Source organism: Ambystoma mexicanum, chromosome 7q (genome assembly GCF_040938575.1).
Source record: "Ambystoma mexicanum isolate Mex_15411 chromosome 7q, UKY_AmexF1_1, whole genome shotgun sequence".
Classification (NCBI taxonomy): Eukaryota; Metazoa; Chordata; class Amphibia; order Caudata; family Ambystomatidae; genus Ambystoma; species Ambystoma mexicanum.
The window spans coordinates 653,221,549-653,237,977 of NC_090941.1; the positions used below are offsets into that span (position 1 = coordinate 653,221,549).

A 16,429-nucleotide genomic window follows, 5' to 3' on the forward strand; every position below is an offset into this window, starting at 1 on the left:
AGTGAGGGGAAGTGGTCAGTCGAGCACCAGGTGGCCATGTTCTACCTGCCCCTCCAGCTGCAGGCACGTTCGTGGGGGCAAGCAGTAGGTCTGTCCTAGCCAGGGTCACACATGAGGACACCCTCAACATCCACCAGGGGGGAAAAAGGGCAAGCCCAGGTCCAGCTCCCAAGAGAACAAGGTGGGGAGGGCTGGTGCGGCACATCCTTTCATGTCAGGGGTTGCTTGCGTTTCTGTACAGCAGGGACCTGGCCTAGCAGTTCGGGCTGTGCTACTCCCATTGGTGGCAGGACCTGACTGATTTGCATATGGCTGGACCCCTTTAGGAATCGGAAGACGAGCTAAAAACGGGGGTGTGGAAGATTGCTCAGAGCAGTGGCAGTGGTTCAGAGTTATTAAACTTCCACTCATCACTTTGTTGGTTGTGGCAACAAAGGAGAGGACATTGAAAAAAGGAATTAATTTATATATTTTCAGGATTAGAGTTTGAGCAGGGGGAGGGACCTGATGAAGGACACAAAGAAGAATGAGGACAAGAAAGGAAGGAAGTGGGTACCTGAAGAGACGGAGAATAACATTGTGGACGCTTTCTCTCGTTTTCAGTGGTCCAGATTCACGAGCCTGGCCCCCAACAGACGAGGAGATTACTAATTTCCCATAACAGCTGTGGGGGGCAGGGATGAAGCATTGAGAAAGCTGACTGACAGATCCCTGACCCCAAGTACAATGGGACGGCACAAGCCCGACATGGTCACTTGAACCTGGGGATAGCATCTGTAAGGTACATGTGAGGGACGTTTTGAGCCAGACTTGTCTGGCCAAGTGATACCAGAGTCGCCAACGGCCTAATTTGAGACGTGGGGGGGAAGATATGATAGGGTATTTATAACGCGCCTAATACCCAGAGCGTGCACGTTGCCACTGAGCTATCCTCCCAGGACAACGGGGAGTTATTTTATCAGGGCACCAATGGGTGGCTGTGGAAATATTTGAGGGTCATCAATTGGATTTGAAGCCTCCCCTGCTCTTTAGTGACTGAAGGAAACTGGTAAGAGACTTTGCCTCCCGTGCGCTCATTGGACTATGATGGTATATTCAAAGGCACCTTTGCATTGGCCTTTTTTGGCGCTTTTGTGAAAGTGAGTTTGTTTCCTCTGATAGAGCAATTATGCGTTGCACTTCATCAAGGCTCGGTTCCCATCTGCGTGCACGACTGCTCATGTTATCATAGTGGCAAGCTTAGGTGTGGACTACCTTGTCGCTGAATGGGCTGTTTTATTTGGAAGATGGTTTTGCTGTTTGCAGAAGTAACTGGCTGAGTGGTGACTCTGATGCCGCTGCCTACCCTGTGGCCGCAGCACAGAGTTCCTGTGAGACGACCTGAGACAGAAGCAGACATTGTGAACTCGCCTGTAATAGGCCTGATAATGCACACGTACTCTTTCACTTGGTCATTTCCACCAACCTTGCAATTGCCAGTTCCTTGTATTTTCCTGTGGGAATATGAGTTTTAAAATCACAAATCAGTAGTGCCCCCGGCCAGTTCCATAGCGAGCTGGATGCCCCCGCATCCTCCCGGAAAAAGTGATAAAACCCCCCTGGAATTACTTCCAAGTCCCACGCGAAACTATGCCGATATATGAATGCCCAGGGCAAGTAAATCACGTGCATGCATAACCTCGAGAGCTTTCAATCTATGCTGGACTAAACCAGTGGCATGCTTGAGGGGGGTGAGATGGAAACCACCTGCCAGGCCACGTATTACACGCGTGACTGCTCCCACTTGCTGGCAATGCTGACCGCTAAAACCAGATTCAGCACCTGTCAAACTAGAGCCAGTGCTGGGAGACCCGTGCATCCCCCAAAGCAAGGCTCCCTTAGAGATGTGCTCAGCAGCGGGCGATGCGCCCTTCCAGTGGAACCCCACAACCCGCCTGAGGCATGGCCATCTTAAGTACTTTTGGGGCCCTGGGCACGGACATCTTTGGGGCCCCCTCCACCAAACAAAAGGAATGAAGGGATCAAGAATACTGGTTGGGCCCACCACCCGTCGCGCGCACAACCTATAGGTTGATATGCTGTCTTGCAGCATAATAAGCACGTTTACTCCCTTTAAGACCCCTTGCCCTCTTCATTCTCGCTCTAATCAGAATGATAAACAAGTAGCATTTGAAGACCAACATTAGCAATCTACGAAGAGGTTCCTGTTCTAGTACATATAGGATCATTTGTTATCAATAACATCCAGGAAGGTATGCAGCCTCTAGTATTAATGCAGGATGGTATGTAAAAGGTACATGTAACCCATAATAGACAGACAACTCACATTAGCTGCCTCACAGAACGCACATGTGCTCAAGCATGGAAAGAGGAGACCAATTGGAAGGAAGGAGAACTCTACACATACCGTAGCATGGATAGTGGAGGCAGATTAGAAGCTACCAGCTTTATCCAGACAGACTGAGATTAGAAGTAGGATATGGTTTTCAAATAGTGTTGCCATTAGATATTAAAGGAACAAATGCATGGGGTGTGTGATAGAAATATGCTCACTATTAAAGTCAAAGCATCCCTATAGCCAGTGACACCATGAATAAGTCTTTTATGAAGACCATACCATGAGAAGGAAATCACTCTGAAGGGCTGATGATTTTGAAAGGTTTAGGGACTGGCAATATTGAGAGATTATGCAATACAAGATTAAATGAGATACCCAGGAACACACATTGGTTAAGGGGTGACGGGGTGAAGCTGTGGTTCGTGCCAACTCTGAAACTTCTGCATTTGAACACTTTCTTTTCCAGTTATTACCATGAACTAAAAGAATCTCATTTTATAAAAACGGACTTGGAAAGTACACAAATCACATTACCAAACATGACCATTTTTAAAGAAAATACTATAGAAGGGTGTTATGCAAAAAGTGAATGGTTCTAGCTTCATTCTCTCCATTATCAAGGAAAGTATATGAGTACCAGCGTACCAATCAATGTGATTTAACAATGGTATCTGGGTTTGTCTTTTGTATTTTTAAGCTTTAAATACTTCCAAAACAATGCCTTGTGACATTTTCATTTATAAACATGCCTAAAAACCTTTAACTTTTATCAAAAAGCGAACAGTTTTTTGTGTCAAACATGTAGGCCTTACAATATGCTTGCCTGAGGCCTGCAACATCTGGTCCACTCTCTTCTGTCTACCAACCCTTCCACCCAAATGGCCTACATAAGAAGAACGATCAAGTAATGGGCTAAACGATACCAGCAGCATGCAAGAAGGCAAACCTCACAGTACAGTAGTGTAAGATATATTAGATGATTTGACGAGGATCACTGTATCGTCTGCTGGCAAAGCCAGGATACAAGCATGAACGCTTTTGTTCCATAGAATTGAATTTCAATACGTATTCACCGCTTGGACTAACAGTTTATGCCATTGTTGAAGGCGATTGCCTAGGTTTTACACCACCACATCTGAACAAACCAATTTCTAGACATTCACCATACGGATGATATGTTCGTTTTTATAGCAAGCCCTATCTGGTGCAGGCACATTGCTGATAGTAGCAGATGTTTTTCTGCAAAACCAAGTACATATGCAGGCAGGTTTCTAAACTTCAGACATAGGAAACGCTCAGCCATCCTGGCTGAAATGCGATATTCTAATTTAGCATATGGACACATATCTCTGCAATGGGTGCTTCACACACTGAGCTAACTTCTGAACCATTGTGGCACTCAATTTATCAATATGCATTTCACTGTTGCCTATTGCACATGATCAACATAATTCCCACAGGAAGGAAAGAATGCTACAGAGTTGTGCAATTGGATTAGAGCCCCAGCAGCACCCCAGACTTGTGCTATTTAAGACTGGTGAGCAATGGAATCTTATGTATTTAGATCAGGCATCCTTGTGGGACCCCCTCCAAGGTGGGGGCCCTGGGAAAGTGCCTTGCCCTTCCATAAAAACGTCTGGCCTGAGGGACTTCAGGACCCACCTCCCTTTGCACCCCCTCCCCTCCCCCACAAAGCGCTCCGAGGCAGCCGAGGGCTGGTGTATAGCACTTAACAAGAACCCCCAAACCAAATGAAGTGCATTATTAGCCCCTCATTTCATCTCTAGGGATCCCGGCCATAGTAACCTGGAGTGAGAGGCGCAGGTTTTCAAAGTTGTCTTCCAGGGTCTTCTTCTCGAGCTCGTGGGTAGATTTCAGCTCTGCAAAGAGGCGAGGGTAGAACAATCATGAGTATAACGGCAGGTAAGCAAAGGGCCGCCACAGAGCTATTGCCTGTACAGTACAACACACACAACTTAGTGGGCACAATATTACATCACTGATAAGTGCAATACTCAAAACAAACTAACAGTTGCGAAACAGTGCATGTCTGTAGACAGACCTTCATATTTCGTTCATGTTTTGCCCACAGATCCCATGATAAAACACATCCTTAATACATGATGGCTTCAAAAATACACAGGAACGCAAGCAAAGCTTTTTGCCAATGCGTTCCAATAAACCGATGCAACATTATTGTCATACAGAAGAGGGCAGTACAGGCCCGCATACTGAAACTAAGCAGCCTGAACAGTTAACTACAAGGCCATAATGAAGTGATCCATTTCATCTGCAACAGTTTCTTATATTAAGCATAACATATTCCGACTGACCCAAGTTCAAAGAAGTAACTGGTGCTTTTGCGATAGATAAGATCTCGATAGCCAAGTGGTTACCTTGTCAGTCTCGCAACTCTGCAGGCCACGGTTCAAGACAGCATCAATCCTGCGCCGAAACGTGCTGGGGCCAAAAGATCTTTGCGCCGGACTGGCTGTTGCGCCAAATCGGCCCTCGCTGAAACTGGCCGCAGCAAAATGGGGTGCACCGGGAATGACCGAGCAGGACATTTCGGCGCCACCAATTCGCCACAGGCCGATTTGGCGTGGACGTTTCGCCGCAGGAGCCAGTTTGGCACGACCTCCGGCGCAGCCAGTTCAGCGTAAGTTTTATTAACATTGCATTGCAATTCAAATGTGAGACTGAGCAGTTAACCGCAAGGCCACAACGATCTTATCAATTTCAGCTGCAACAGTTGCTTACATTAAGCGTAACATATTCAGAATGACCCACGTTAAAAGGAGTAACTGATGCATTTGAGATTGATAAGATCTCAATAGCCAAGTTGTTACTGTCAGTCTCACAACCCTATAGGCCAGGGTTCAAGCCAGCATCAATCCTTACATTTTTTACATTTAATTAAAATCCTTTAACAGCCGCGTCGAAACGTGCGGGGGTCAAAAGATCCCTGTGCCGGACTTGTTGCGCCAAACCGCTTGCGCCGAAATGGGATGACCGCTGGAATGAGGCACGCAGGAATGCTAAGTCATCATCCTAAAGGGTTACTCGGCACAATCGTCTTTCTACAGTGCACCAAAAAACCTGGGAAGTGGTGGCGGCTTAATGGAACGTGCTTCTCTGGCTCGCGCATTGATTCTGGGATGAAATCCCCTGACAAACGGCTGCAGCGGGATCACGTGGCATATCGGTTTCCCCAATGCACATCAGTTTAATGGAAACACTATATGAATAATGAGCAGTGACCACATAAGTAAGCAGCTTTCTTTAGCAAATATAAAGAACTGAATATGGGCATTTCCGTAGACTGTATGCTGGAGTCGCATCTGAAACGTGATGCGATGCGGGTGCCCCTGTCCATGTGCTCTCTGGAATTGCTGCAAGTTCGCTGGTGTATCATCTTGTGCTCTTCGCTCGTGGGATGGGACCGCAATAGGGTGACCAGATTTAAAAGGTAAAAAAACGGGACAGGGCAACTAACTTAAAAGTAGGTCTAACTCTGTCAAGGCACTACACATCAGTAGCTTTTGGAATCCGGAGCCTTGAATTTTTTCTCCAATCGCCTTTCACTGCCAGTTCTATAAAGGGATGTTTCATGGTCCGGAGACCTTCCTGCCACACATGATCAGGAATTGGAATGGAACATACTGCTTCCCTCCTTTTTCCCATATGATCAAAGAGGAAGCCATTTTTGTTCTCCTCTTCCAGGAATCCGGCCAAACTCTTGGCAGGCTTTCACCATCATGGAGTGGAAAGCTCTGCTGTTGTCCAGGGGTAAAGCTGGGCAGGCTACCTGGTGCATCCTGGTCTAGGTCCGCGTGCCATGTGTCTGATAACTGCCAAGACTGTCGTTTACGTCATTGTCGTCGTGGTTGACATCATCATTGGTGAAGTAGACAATGGTTTAGATGATCATTTGGTCACTGTGGGATATTTTGAGGAAGACTCATGTCCGGAAGAAGACCACCGATGACGAGTGGTGTTTCTTGGTGCTCGCTGAAGAAGACTTTCGCTGACGAGGTTGAGGAGGTTGTTGACGATTTATGCTCATCTGTCGACGACAGAGATTTCCGGCATGAGTTAGCAGAGCTCGAAGACGGGTGTCAGCCCTTATCTTTTGGTATCTCCGACTGCAACTTTGACATAGTACCCTGAGAAGAGTGCTTAGAGACTATGTGGGATTTTTCACCATTTGAAAGAGGTTTCTTAGGAGGCAATGAATACTTGGCCTTATCATGGCCGGAAGACGATTTAGCCTCAGCTGCCCTCTGTTTTTTCGTCGCTGGTTCCTCAGATTTGGATCTCTGACGTGATGGCGATCTCTTGTCCGAGGGAGTAGTTGCCCTCCCACTAAGTTACAAACTAATTAAATGTACCATCAGTAATACTGGGGGGAGAACAGTTCAGTTAGGGACGGGACAGGTCAAGGGTGGTAAACCCAGGAAGACTGGTCGTGGTTGGCTTCTGCCCTTGTCTCATCATATGATGAGTCTACACCCTCACTTTTGAAGTACATTTGGGTACTTTGTGGCTACTGTCGTGGAATAGTAGGGGATTCAATAGCTTTATTAATCCCCCTAAAGATGCGCCTTGTTTAACATCCTACGATATAATAGTATTGCAAGAGGGCTGGCTGTTGGAAACCCTGAAACATGTTTATTGTTTTAATTTTGCATTTATAGTAGCGCACAAAGCCCATGGGCACCTAGGCACTGTGTTCAGAGTGAATACACAGGATGAGTAAGGATAGTTCAAATACTGTTGCACTGATGAGGGTAGATGTCATTAGATGAACAGGTGCGTTTTGAGCTTTTTACCGAAAAGGGGGAAGGAAGGCTCTTTGCGCAACGGTTGTTGGAGATCGTTCCAAAGGGAGGCAGAGGAGAGAGGGAAGCTGGAGCCGCTGGCTCTTTTGCACTTAAATCTCGGTATGCCAAGGCAGTGGTTGTGTGAAGATCAGAGGGATCTGACGGGCATGTGTCTGTTAATCCTACAGGTCAAGTAGGAAGGCGCATTATTTGATAGACACTGGTGTCTGTTGGACAGGATTTTGAAAATTATTCTTTCATGCACATGGAGCCAGTGAGCGGACCTTCTACCGTCAGAGATGTGGTTATGCTTACTAAGGTCTAGCATTGCACAGAGTGTGTTATTTTGAATAACTTAGATGTTTAAGTTTTTCTCAGAGATGCCTCAGAGCAATGCGTTGCAGTAGTCGATATTTGACAAGATCGTGGCTCGTGCGATCATGTGTCGGGTTTGGGTGGAGAGGAAGGGTTTGCTTGCAGTGATGAGTTTTGTAGCATAGGCAGTGATAGAGGCAATATAATTGATCTGTTGAGTCATCATGAGAGATGCGTCTAGGTAGACGCCCAAGGTGTTCACAGCAGTTGCGACTGGGATAAATTGGCCATCTATGCTGAAATGGCTGAAGGCGGTATCAAGTTTGGCGAGCCCAGCAGGGAAACCGATGAGGAGAAGTTCTGTTTTCTCGTCATTTAGACAGAGGCTGTGTGCGGACATCCACAGTTGGATTGTTTCATGGATGATATTTACTTTGAGGGTGTCCTGTGTGTAGATGCCAGAGTGGGATGAGGATTTGGGTGTCGTCAGCATAGTTTGTGTAGGAGATTCGCAATGAGTTAAAATGATCAAATAGGGGCTTGATGTACACATTATAGAGGGTGGGTGAGATGCAGGAGCCTTGCGGGACACCGCAGGCAATTGGCATGTGTGGGCTAGTGGTGGTGCCAGCAAAGACTCTGGTGGATCTGTTGGACACGAAGGAGGAGATCCATTTGGCGGCCCATGGGGAGAAGTGGCCAGAAGAAGTAAGGCTGTGGCAGAGAATCTGATGGTTGAGGTCGAGGAGAAGGAGTAACAAGAGGTTGCTGGCATCCACGCCATCATCAAATTGTTTTTTGAGGTGTAAGAGGGCTGTTTCGGTACCATGTTTGGGGCGGAAGACGTACTGATGTAGGCTCAAGATGTGGTGAGATCTGAGGAAGACTTGAATTTGGAGGTATGTGAATTTTCAGGAGCAAATGGTCGGTGGTTATGGGCTGGTAACTACTAACCAACTGGTAGGGGAGGACGGGTCTAGGGAAGGGTTTTTGAGCAGAGGGGAGACCCAGGATTCTTTGAGGCACAGAGCAGGAGAAGGAGGAATTGATAATGGCGGCAATCAGAGGAAATAGGTGTTCTGCACATTGCTTTATAAGGGAAGCTAGGCAGGAATCATCTTTGCAACTCGAGGGTTTGAGCCCTTTGGTTATGGAGGCCAGGTCGGGGATTTTGGTCGGGGTACCCAGTGATGTTACCGAAAATAAAATAACAAATGAAATGTTACTGAAAAAATAACAAAAAATAAATATATAAGGGGTGAGGGTAAAGGGTTAAAAGGTGTGGGGTGGATCAGGGTGGGGTTACAAGCATGGGGCAACAGGGGGATTGGATGGGGGAACCCCCAATAAAAAAATAAAAGAATTCAATATTTAGTTTTTTTCAGTAACATTTCATACGTTATAAATCAATTTGGTAACATCACATAGAACCCTTGATTGGATGGAACTTGAAAGGAGCAAAATGGATCGGAAAATGGACCGGTAAATCGGGCAGTGTGTTGGGTATCTGGGTATCCGATGTGCCGGTTCATTCACTGCTGATTATGAATTGGAATAGTGTGATTTTCCCCATGAGGGCGTCTTGACTTTGGTACACCAGAGGTCACTCATCAATGGTGAGGTTGCGAGTGCTGCGGGCGAGGGTAGGTGGAAGGGAGTGCTAGCTAGGGTCTTTTTGTTGGGAGCAGGAATGGAGATGGTAATGATATGGTGGTCTGACCCTGGGCAGGGTAGATTGGAAATGATGGAGCTGTTGTAGTCGAGGAGCCAATCTAGTGTGTATCCTTGTGCATGAGTGGGGCGGAGTATGCGTTGGATCCAACCCAGAGAGTCTCTGGATTTCCCCAGGGCTAATTTATCTGTGTCAGAGGTGTCGTTGAAGCCTAGATTAAAGTCATCCGGGAAAATGAGTTGGAAAGTGGGTTTGAGGTTAGTGGAGATAAGTTGAGTGAGGTTGCCATTGAATGATGTGCCTGGGCCCCGGGGTCGGTAGATGAGGTGGAGGGTGATGGTGGAGTTGGACAAGCAGTTGAGTTTAGTTCAGATGAATTTGCAGTAGGGGAGTTGGGTGGAAGTAATGGAGCGGAGTGGGAGGGTGTCACTATGGCAACCCTGCCACCCTTTCTTAGCGATCAAGCTCCGTGGAGTATGGCGTACACAGCAGGGACGGCGATGGAGAGGGATGGGCCTGCAGAGGGGGTGAGCCAGGTTTTAGTAATGGCCAAGATGTCGATGTTGTTAGCAATAATGAGGTCCAGGATGTCTGGACCGTGGGCCATTACTGACCTGGCATTGATTAGGGCGCACAGGAGTGGTAGGGTATGTGCAATACAGAGGGCGGAGGGTGTGGTGCTGGATGGTGTTATGGGTTGCGGGGGGCTTGGGCTAGAGAAGGGCTGCAGGAGGTGGCTGCGCAGTATCTGAGGTGCCTGTTGCACTGTGAAGTAGAGGGTGGCGCTGCTGTGGGAGGGCTGGTCATAGTGTGCACTGCCAGGTGAAGGCTGCATTCTGAGGCAGGTCGCGGTAGGAAGTTGAACCTGTGGTGTGCCACTGATGGTGAGCTCAGTATTCTAGTTGAGTGGGGATGAGGAAGGAATGATATTTATCTTGGTGGAGAGAGCTCTCTGAGACTCTGGTCGATTTGGTGGTAGGAGGGCATGCCAGGTGAGGTACATTTGTAGCATCCCTAGGTGGTCTGGCGGTAGTCTGGGTGCAGGGTATGTGAGGTGCAAAGCCAGCATCTTTAGGTGTTCCCGAGATGGTCTGGGGCTAGCTGGGTTGCTGGCAGTTGTTTGAGGTAATGGGGGGACAGGCCTGTGGCAGTAGGTAGGTAGGTTGAGGGTTAGATGGGATAGTGGTGCAGATGAGGTTAAAGGCCTGGGCGGACGCCACGTGTAAGGCATCTGGCTCTGAGGTGAGGGTTGTACCATGTGCAAGGGAGCTTAGGAAGGCATGGGGCGAGGGCGAGAGAGGGAGGGGGAGGGCAGAGGTGTTGTGAGCATCAGGGTGGAATAGGGGTGATTGTGTGTAGGCTGCGGAGGAGCTGGATGTGGGGTATGCCTGGGGTGTCGTGTGGTCAGCAGGTAGAGATTTATGAGAGGGCATTGTTTGTATGGGTTGGAGTGGTGGCATGAATGGAGTCGAAGGGCAGCAGCAGATTTGAGGTACTAGCAGGGATGATGCTAGGTGTATTGGTCTCCCATGGTGTGCAAGTAAGGAGGCAAAGGCAAGATTTTATTTCACAGTAGAGGGTGGGATAGAAGTTTGCTGATGCACTTGATGGACGGGAAGGGAAGGCAAGGCGGCTTGACTGTTGGAGATCGGTGGAAGGGCATTCCGCTGGTCTAGATAGCTTGCCTTTAGGGATGGAGGTGAGTTACAGTATAACTGTGTTCTCTGGATAAGGTCAGAGAGGTGTGTTAGGAGGCGGAGGGAGGGTCATCATGGTGAGGCGATGTGGCAGCAGCTGCAGGTGAGGGGTGGGGGTTGGCCATTGGGGAACACTAATGCATAGAATTGGGTTCGCCAGACAAGAGGTTGGAGGCAGCGCGCTCCTTACCGTTATTGGTGCCAAGCGTATCACGCAGCTCATGTCAGAATGAGATGCTTGCAGTAAGGCAGGCAGCGAAGACGATGTGGATCGAGAGGAGGATGATGATGTGTCTGGGTCACAGGCAGAGATGTGGATGCCCGGATAGTCCCAGACAGGAAGCAGTGGCCTTGCAGGTTGGCCTTGGAGGTGGGTCGGTTTCGTCTGCCGGCTCCCAGCATCACAGGCCATATCGTAAGCTTTGGGCCAATCAGCTGACATCAGAGGCGGGTCGGCATTCAGTGAGGCTTCAGTGGAAATCATAGGGGCAGCGGCGAGCATTTTTAAACCGAGCCGATGCTCTTGATTGAGAATAGGGGACCCGGCAGGGCTTACCTTTGCAGCGGCATTCGTTGAGGTGCAGGTCAGGTGGTATGGCCAAATGCTGGCAGAGTGTGCTCTGGGTGGTTGAAGAGTGGTTTAACTTGATGGTTATAATTTGTTTCTAAATAAAGCTGCTAAGGGGCAGACTGGGCAGCCAAAGGGTGGCTATATGCTGTGCATTTGCAACTCTTTTTGCCAGCATAGCGAAGGATAAGAGTTGATTCTAAAGATATAGTGGCTGTTAAGCTATTTCAGAAGGGAAGATGGGGGGAAGGTTTAGGGGAGAAAATATTGATGAACATCTATTGGAACCCCTGTAGAAATGACGAGAATACATTCCTTGACTGTGTCAATGAACTCCTTATAGAGTGTTATTGTGTAGAGGGCTTGAAAAGAGTGATTTTAATGGGAGATCTGAATTGCAGTATAGAAATACGTCCAACAGACGTGGGACCCCTTTCAAGAAATGGTTATCCAGCTAAAGATGGTGTACCTGGTGATATTAAGAATATATCTGTGGCCTCAAGGGCTCAGGGACATAGATGAGCAGATTTAATGGCTAGTTGAGGCCTTCATCTACTGAATGGAAATACTCCAGGGGACTATGTTGGAAAATATACTTGGGGTAGAGGTGTAAACAAATCTATACTGAATTACATCTATATTTCTGGAAATCTATTGAAAGGTGTAGAAACTTTCATGCTTACTTTTCAGTGATCATCACACTTGATGCTCAAAGAGCAGATTTAGGTGTGAGCCTGGTAAATTTACAGACCAATGTCAGTTAAAATAGACTCAGATGGTCACATAATGCGATATTTAAATTAAATATGCTAACAAGGGTTTTGTGGGAGCAATCTCAAAATGGGTGGATTGGCCCTGACCGGTTAGGATTTATTAAGGATTCTAGGGATGAAATGTTAAGGGCGCCTGACGAAGTTGGTTATAAAGGATTCTCAGGTAGCATGGATTTTGATGATGTAGTACAAACTAGGAAACAGAACCTAAGGAGAGAAATTCGAGAAGTACCAGAGATGCCCCTATGTAAAGTTGAGAGAGTGACGAAAATCAAAAAACGGGTACCGGCTGGACAAAGGGGTGGCTCAAGATATGTTGGTATGTGTTAGTACATTTAATTCTGTTAGGCTTTAGGAAATAATCAATAAAGGATTGGGCCGCACTCGGATGAGTGAAGAAGCTTTAGAAAATGTGATTTAAGAAGGAGTGTGGAATGACTTTATGAGAGAAATTCTACTCGAAAGAGGTAACCCATTGTAATTTTGAGATGGAGAAACTACCACGTGGGATTTTAGTTGGTCTATTATGGACCTTGAGTTGTTCATTAACAAGTCTAAGGGGTCAAGGGCATCTGGCCCAGATGGTGTACCCAATTTCAAATATAAATCGGAGAGCAAATTATGGTCAGTAATCCTAGAAGATGGGGAATTTATAGATCTATAACCTTTTTAGTTTCTTCCTCTAAACTATTTGCTGACCTGTTGCTTGAGTTGCAAGGTGGGCAAATAGAATTATTTGCCAACAACATATCAAACAGGCTTCTGAATGAACTGTGGCACCACTTTGTATGGGATAATCATGCAATGGTTGAAGCTGAGAGCACTCTGTCGAGCTCCCCACCAGTGCATCTTGATAGAATCGATCTTGCTAGTGCGTTTGATATTGTGGACTGGGTGTGACTTTGAAATAAGCTGCATGGGTGGGACATTGCAGGTGGCCTACTCTGCTTTTTGGGGGAATTGCACTCATGTACGAGCATACAAGTACGGCTAGACAATTGTGATAAAGTGGGTATCCTGGCACCAATGAATATGGATGTACATTAAAAGAACGTAGGCGTAAAGCTTGAATTGCAAAATACCGAGGCCCACTCTGCTGCATTTTGTAATTGCAGCTTTTCTCTTTTTTATATTTTTTGTCCCCCGCATTGTTTCTCGTATGCGGGGGACAGCCCATGAACCCGAAAATACCCAAATAGGCGTGTGGGGGACAACGCTGCAACTCCCGCTCACCTACCGTGGTATTTTCGGATTCAGTATTTTATACCTATGCCGAATGTGGCAAAACTATATGGACGACCCTCTAGATACGATCTTTTGGGTCGATACTGACAAATATGGGTCTTTGGGTTGTGTTCTCGTGGATATTGTGGAATGTCTGAAAGGGCGCTGAAGCTTTGCACCAAGATTGGGGAAGCTGGAAATCCCCATCCTCCTTTTTGCAGACAATAGCCTTCTTTTCAATAACACAGTGGTGGGTTTACAGCGTTCCCTGAATGCCCTAGGTCAGTATCTGAAAGGAAACCACCTGATTATTAATATAAGGAAAACGGTCATTATGACCGTTCCAACTAAGAAATCAAAATGAGGCAGGCCTGGTTTTCAGAAGGTCGTAAAATTGATACCTTGAAAGAATTGAAATCTGGGCTTTGTAATCTCAGATATGGTCAATATAAACTCTCTGAAGGCAATACTAAGGCAGAAGTGGGCGCAGTTGCTTGCACAGTGTAAAAAAGATTTTCTGTAATATTGCAGATATATGCTGAATCCATTAATTGCTTTCTGTAAGGGCAAAGCACTCCAAACCTTGTTATATTGGCTTGAATTAAGTAACATTAACTGGAAACGTCTGGATAGGATGGAGAGTACATTCTGGAAAAAGTTGTTACGGCTACCTATGGCTTCACCTTATGTTGTGATTTGGCATGAGATAGGTCTCGTTTCGTGGTCTTGATCTGTGCGAGCTGCAAAGCTTAGGTACTTTGGTAAAATACGTACTCCACCTAAAAGGTCAATGTTTGAAGACCTTAAGAAATGTCTGGCTCTAGATTCTTGTGCGCCTCTACGCGAGTTTGGTGTGGCTTGTGAGGAAATTTTAGAGGAAGCTGGTCTGAACAGAGATTGCCTTATTATTAATTCCAGCAAAGTACTTCCAAAAATAAAATTAGAGCAATGGAGCAATGACCAAGATCTCCTTTGCCGCTATAAAATGAACATGGAGCTGGTTTATCATCACAGACCATACCTGACCGTGCCTGATTATATTGTAAGATTGCCTAAATATAAATATTGAGCAGTCTACTTGCGCCTTCGTTTCAATGTATTGGGAACTTCGGATAGATGGGGCAAAATCAGGGGCCTATCTGAAGTAGGGGCCTACCGGAAGCAGCACCGGTTGATGGGAGGGTGTGATATTCTGCGGATTCTTGCCCTAGGTTAATATTTTAACCTCTATCCACACTCTGTTGTGAGAGGTTACCTACATGTAACTGTACAGCTACATTTTACTTGGAGAGAAAGATATATAGAGTATGGCTCACAGTTTGTTGTATTATTGGAAATGAGATGAAACGTTGAGTGGTTATGTTTGTGATTAATTTGGTCAATTCTATATGTATTTGTAGAAATTGTTTCTGTATAAAATGTGCTAATGTTTTTCTAAACTAATGACACAATAAAAAATAGGTTTCAGCTCATTACCTAAAAAGGAACCATGTGAGATTTTGTCATAACTTTGTTTCTGTGCACAGTACAGAAACATCATTTGAAGGTAAGCTCCATTAGGTTGTGTGACTAAGTCCCACCTGTGAGGCAAGTAGCTGGGAATGGGGTGAACATTGGTTTCAGCGGATATGTAAGGGTGGTCAGTAAAGGTCTGAGTGATTACGAGGGGTTCATGTTGCATGCACCGTATTGCTAACTGGGGGTGGCGGCGAGCTGGGCCTGCCGGGCGGGAGGGCACCCGCCCACATTGCTGTAGTGTGCCGATCCAGAAACAACGGTGCCGGTAGTTGACTGACACCGTTGTTTCCGGACCGGCACACTTGAGGCCCAGAGTCTGGATGCAACATCGATTGTCCACTAATCATGGAATGTTAGGCTATCAGTCCAAAGCACCCAATAATCCTTTAGGGAACAGATCAAATCTTACAATTACACGTAAACAAAAACATTCTAGGTACAATCGGTTAAACCCCAATAGCCAGAGTGAAGGATATGTACCCTATTTCTTTTACCAGACCATCTAGGATGGATTGGGCTATGACTACTTGGGAGAACATTTATACATTCCTTTTGAATATGCATTTATGTCTTAAAAGAAAACAAGTTTAGTTGTGGGAATGTTCTGGCATTCCTTGGTCTTTGTAGGGAAACAATGTGGAGGAGATAAGAGATACACATTATTAAAAACACATTTTCAGAGAAATAGCGAGTTGTAATTCAAGCATCTACCTCGAAATGGCGTACTTTAGCACTTGGTGGTCAAGCGAGATGTGCCATGATCTTCCCAATAAGAACATATTGTGCTGCCCAGTGTGCCATCAAAGCTTCATTTTCAATTACTGCATATTTACTTTTAGTCTCTTATCAACCTTGACTCTAAAGCTATCATGATCACCACGTGTGATCACCACATATGTGGGAAAATAGAGCTCCTAAATTGTATTTGCCTGCTGTTACTTTGAGTGTCATTACTGTCATCACAATGAATTTTCCCAATGTGCATATGCAACATATTGCCATCTGGCAAGGGTCTAGGAGCCCTGGCCTTTTGGATTTTTATGAAATTAATGAAATTATGTGGGTAATTGCATCTCTCAAAGGGAAATCTGCTGATCAGATTCCCCTTTCGTAAACTCCATGCCAAAAGCATAGTATGTATCTGTGTCCAGCTGCATCAGTACACTGATTTGCAGGGCCTGCCCTATTAGTGGCACAGAGCAGGTTCACAGGTGCCCATTTGACAGCCAAGTCTCTGCAGCGCAGGGGCTGCCTTTAAGATTTGCACCCCTATTCCAAAACCCTATAGTTATAGGTCTACCTCCTGGTGGCAGAATTGAAGCCATACCTGAGTTAGGGAATGGTGTATGGTATTCTCATAATTATTAAAGCCACATCCAATTTGACATCACACATGTGCCAGCTCCTGTTGGTCAGCTCACCTGTGGAAGGTGATGTCTATTGTTGCCAGACAGGCTGAGCCTGCCAAATGACAGAACAGGAATCTGAATACCCACTGCTC

The 16,429-nt window shown here is 46.2% G+C and overlaps 1 protein-coding gene across 1 annotated transcript in view; it reads right to left on the reverse strand.

Annotated features, from left to right (window-relative positions):
• The window catches only part of MTUS2 (microtubule associated scaffold protein 2), a 1,571,269-nt gene that overhangs the window by 52,747 nt on the left and 1,502,093 nt on the right, over positions 1-16,429 (reverse strand). Inside the window, exon 11 of the mRNA XM_069639493.1 lies at positions 4,145-4,218. Coding sequence (XP_069495594.1) covers positions 4,145-4,218 — 74 coding nt within the window. The remainder of the gene's footprint in view (positions 1-4,144; positions 4,219-16,429) is intronic.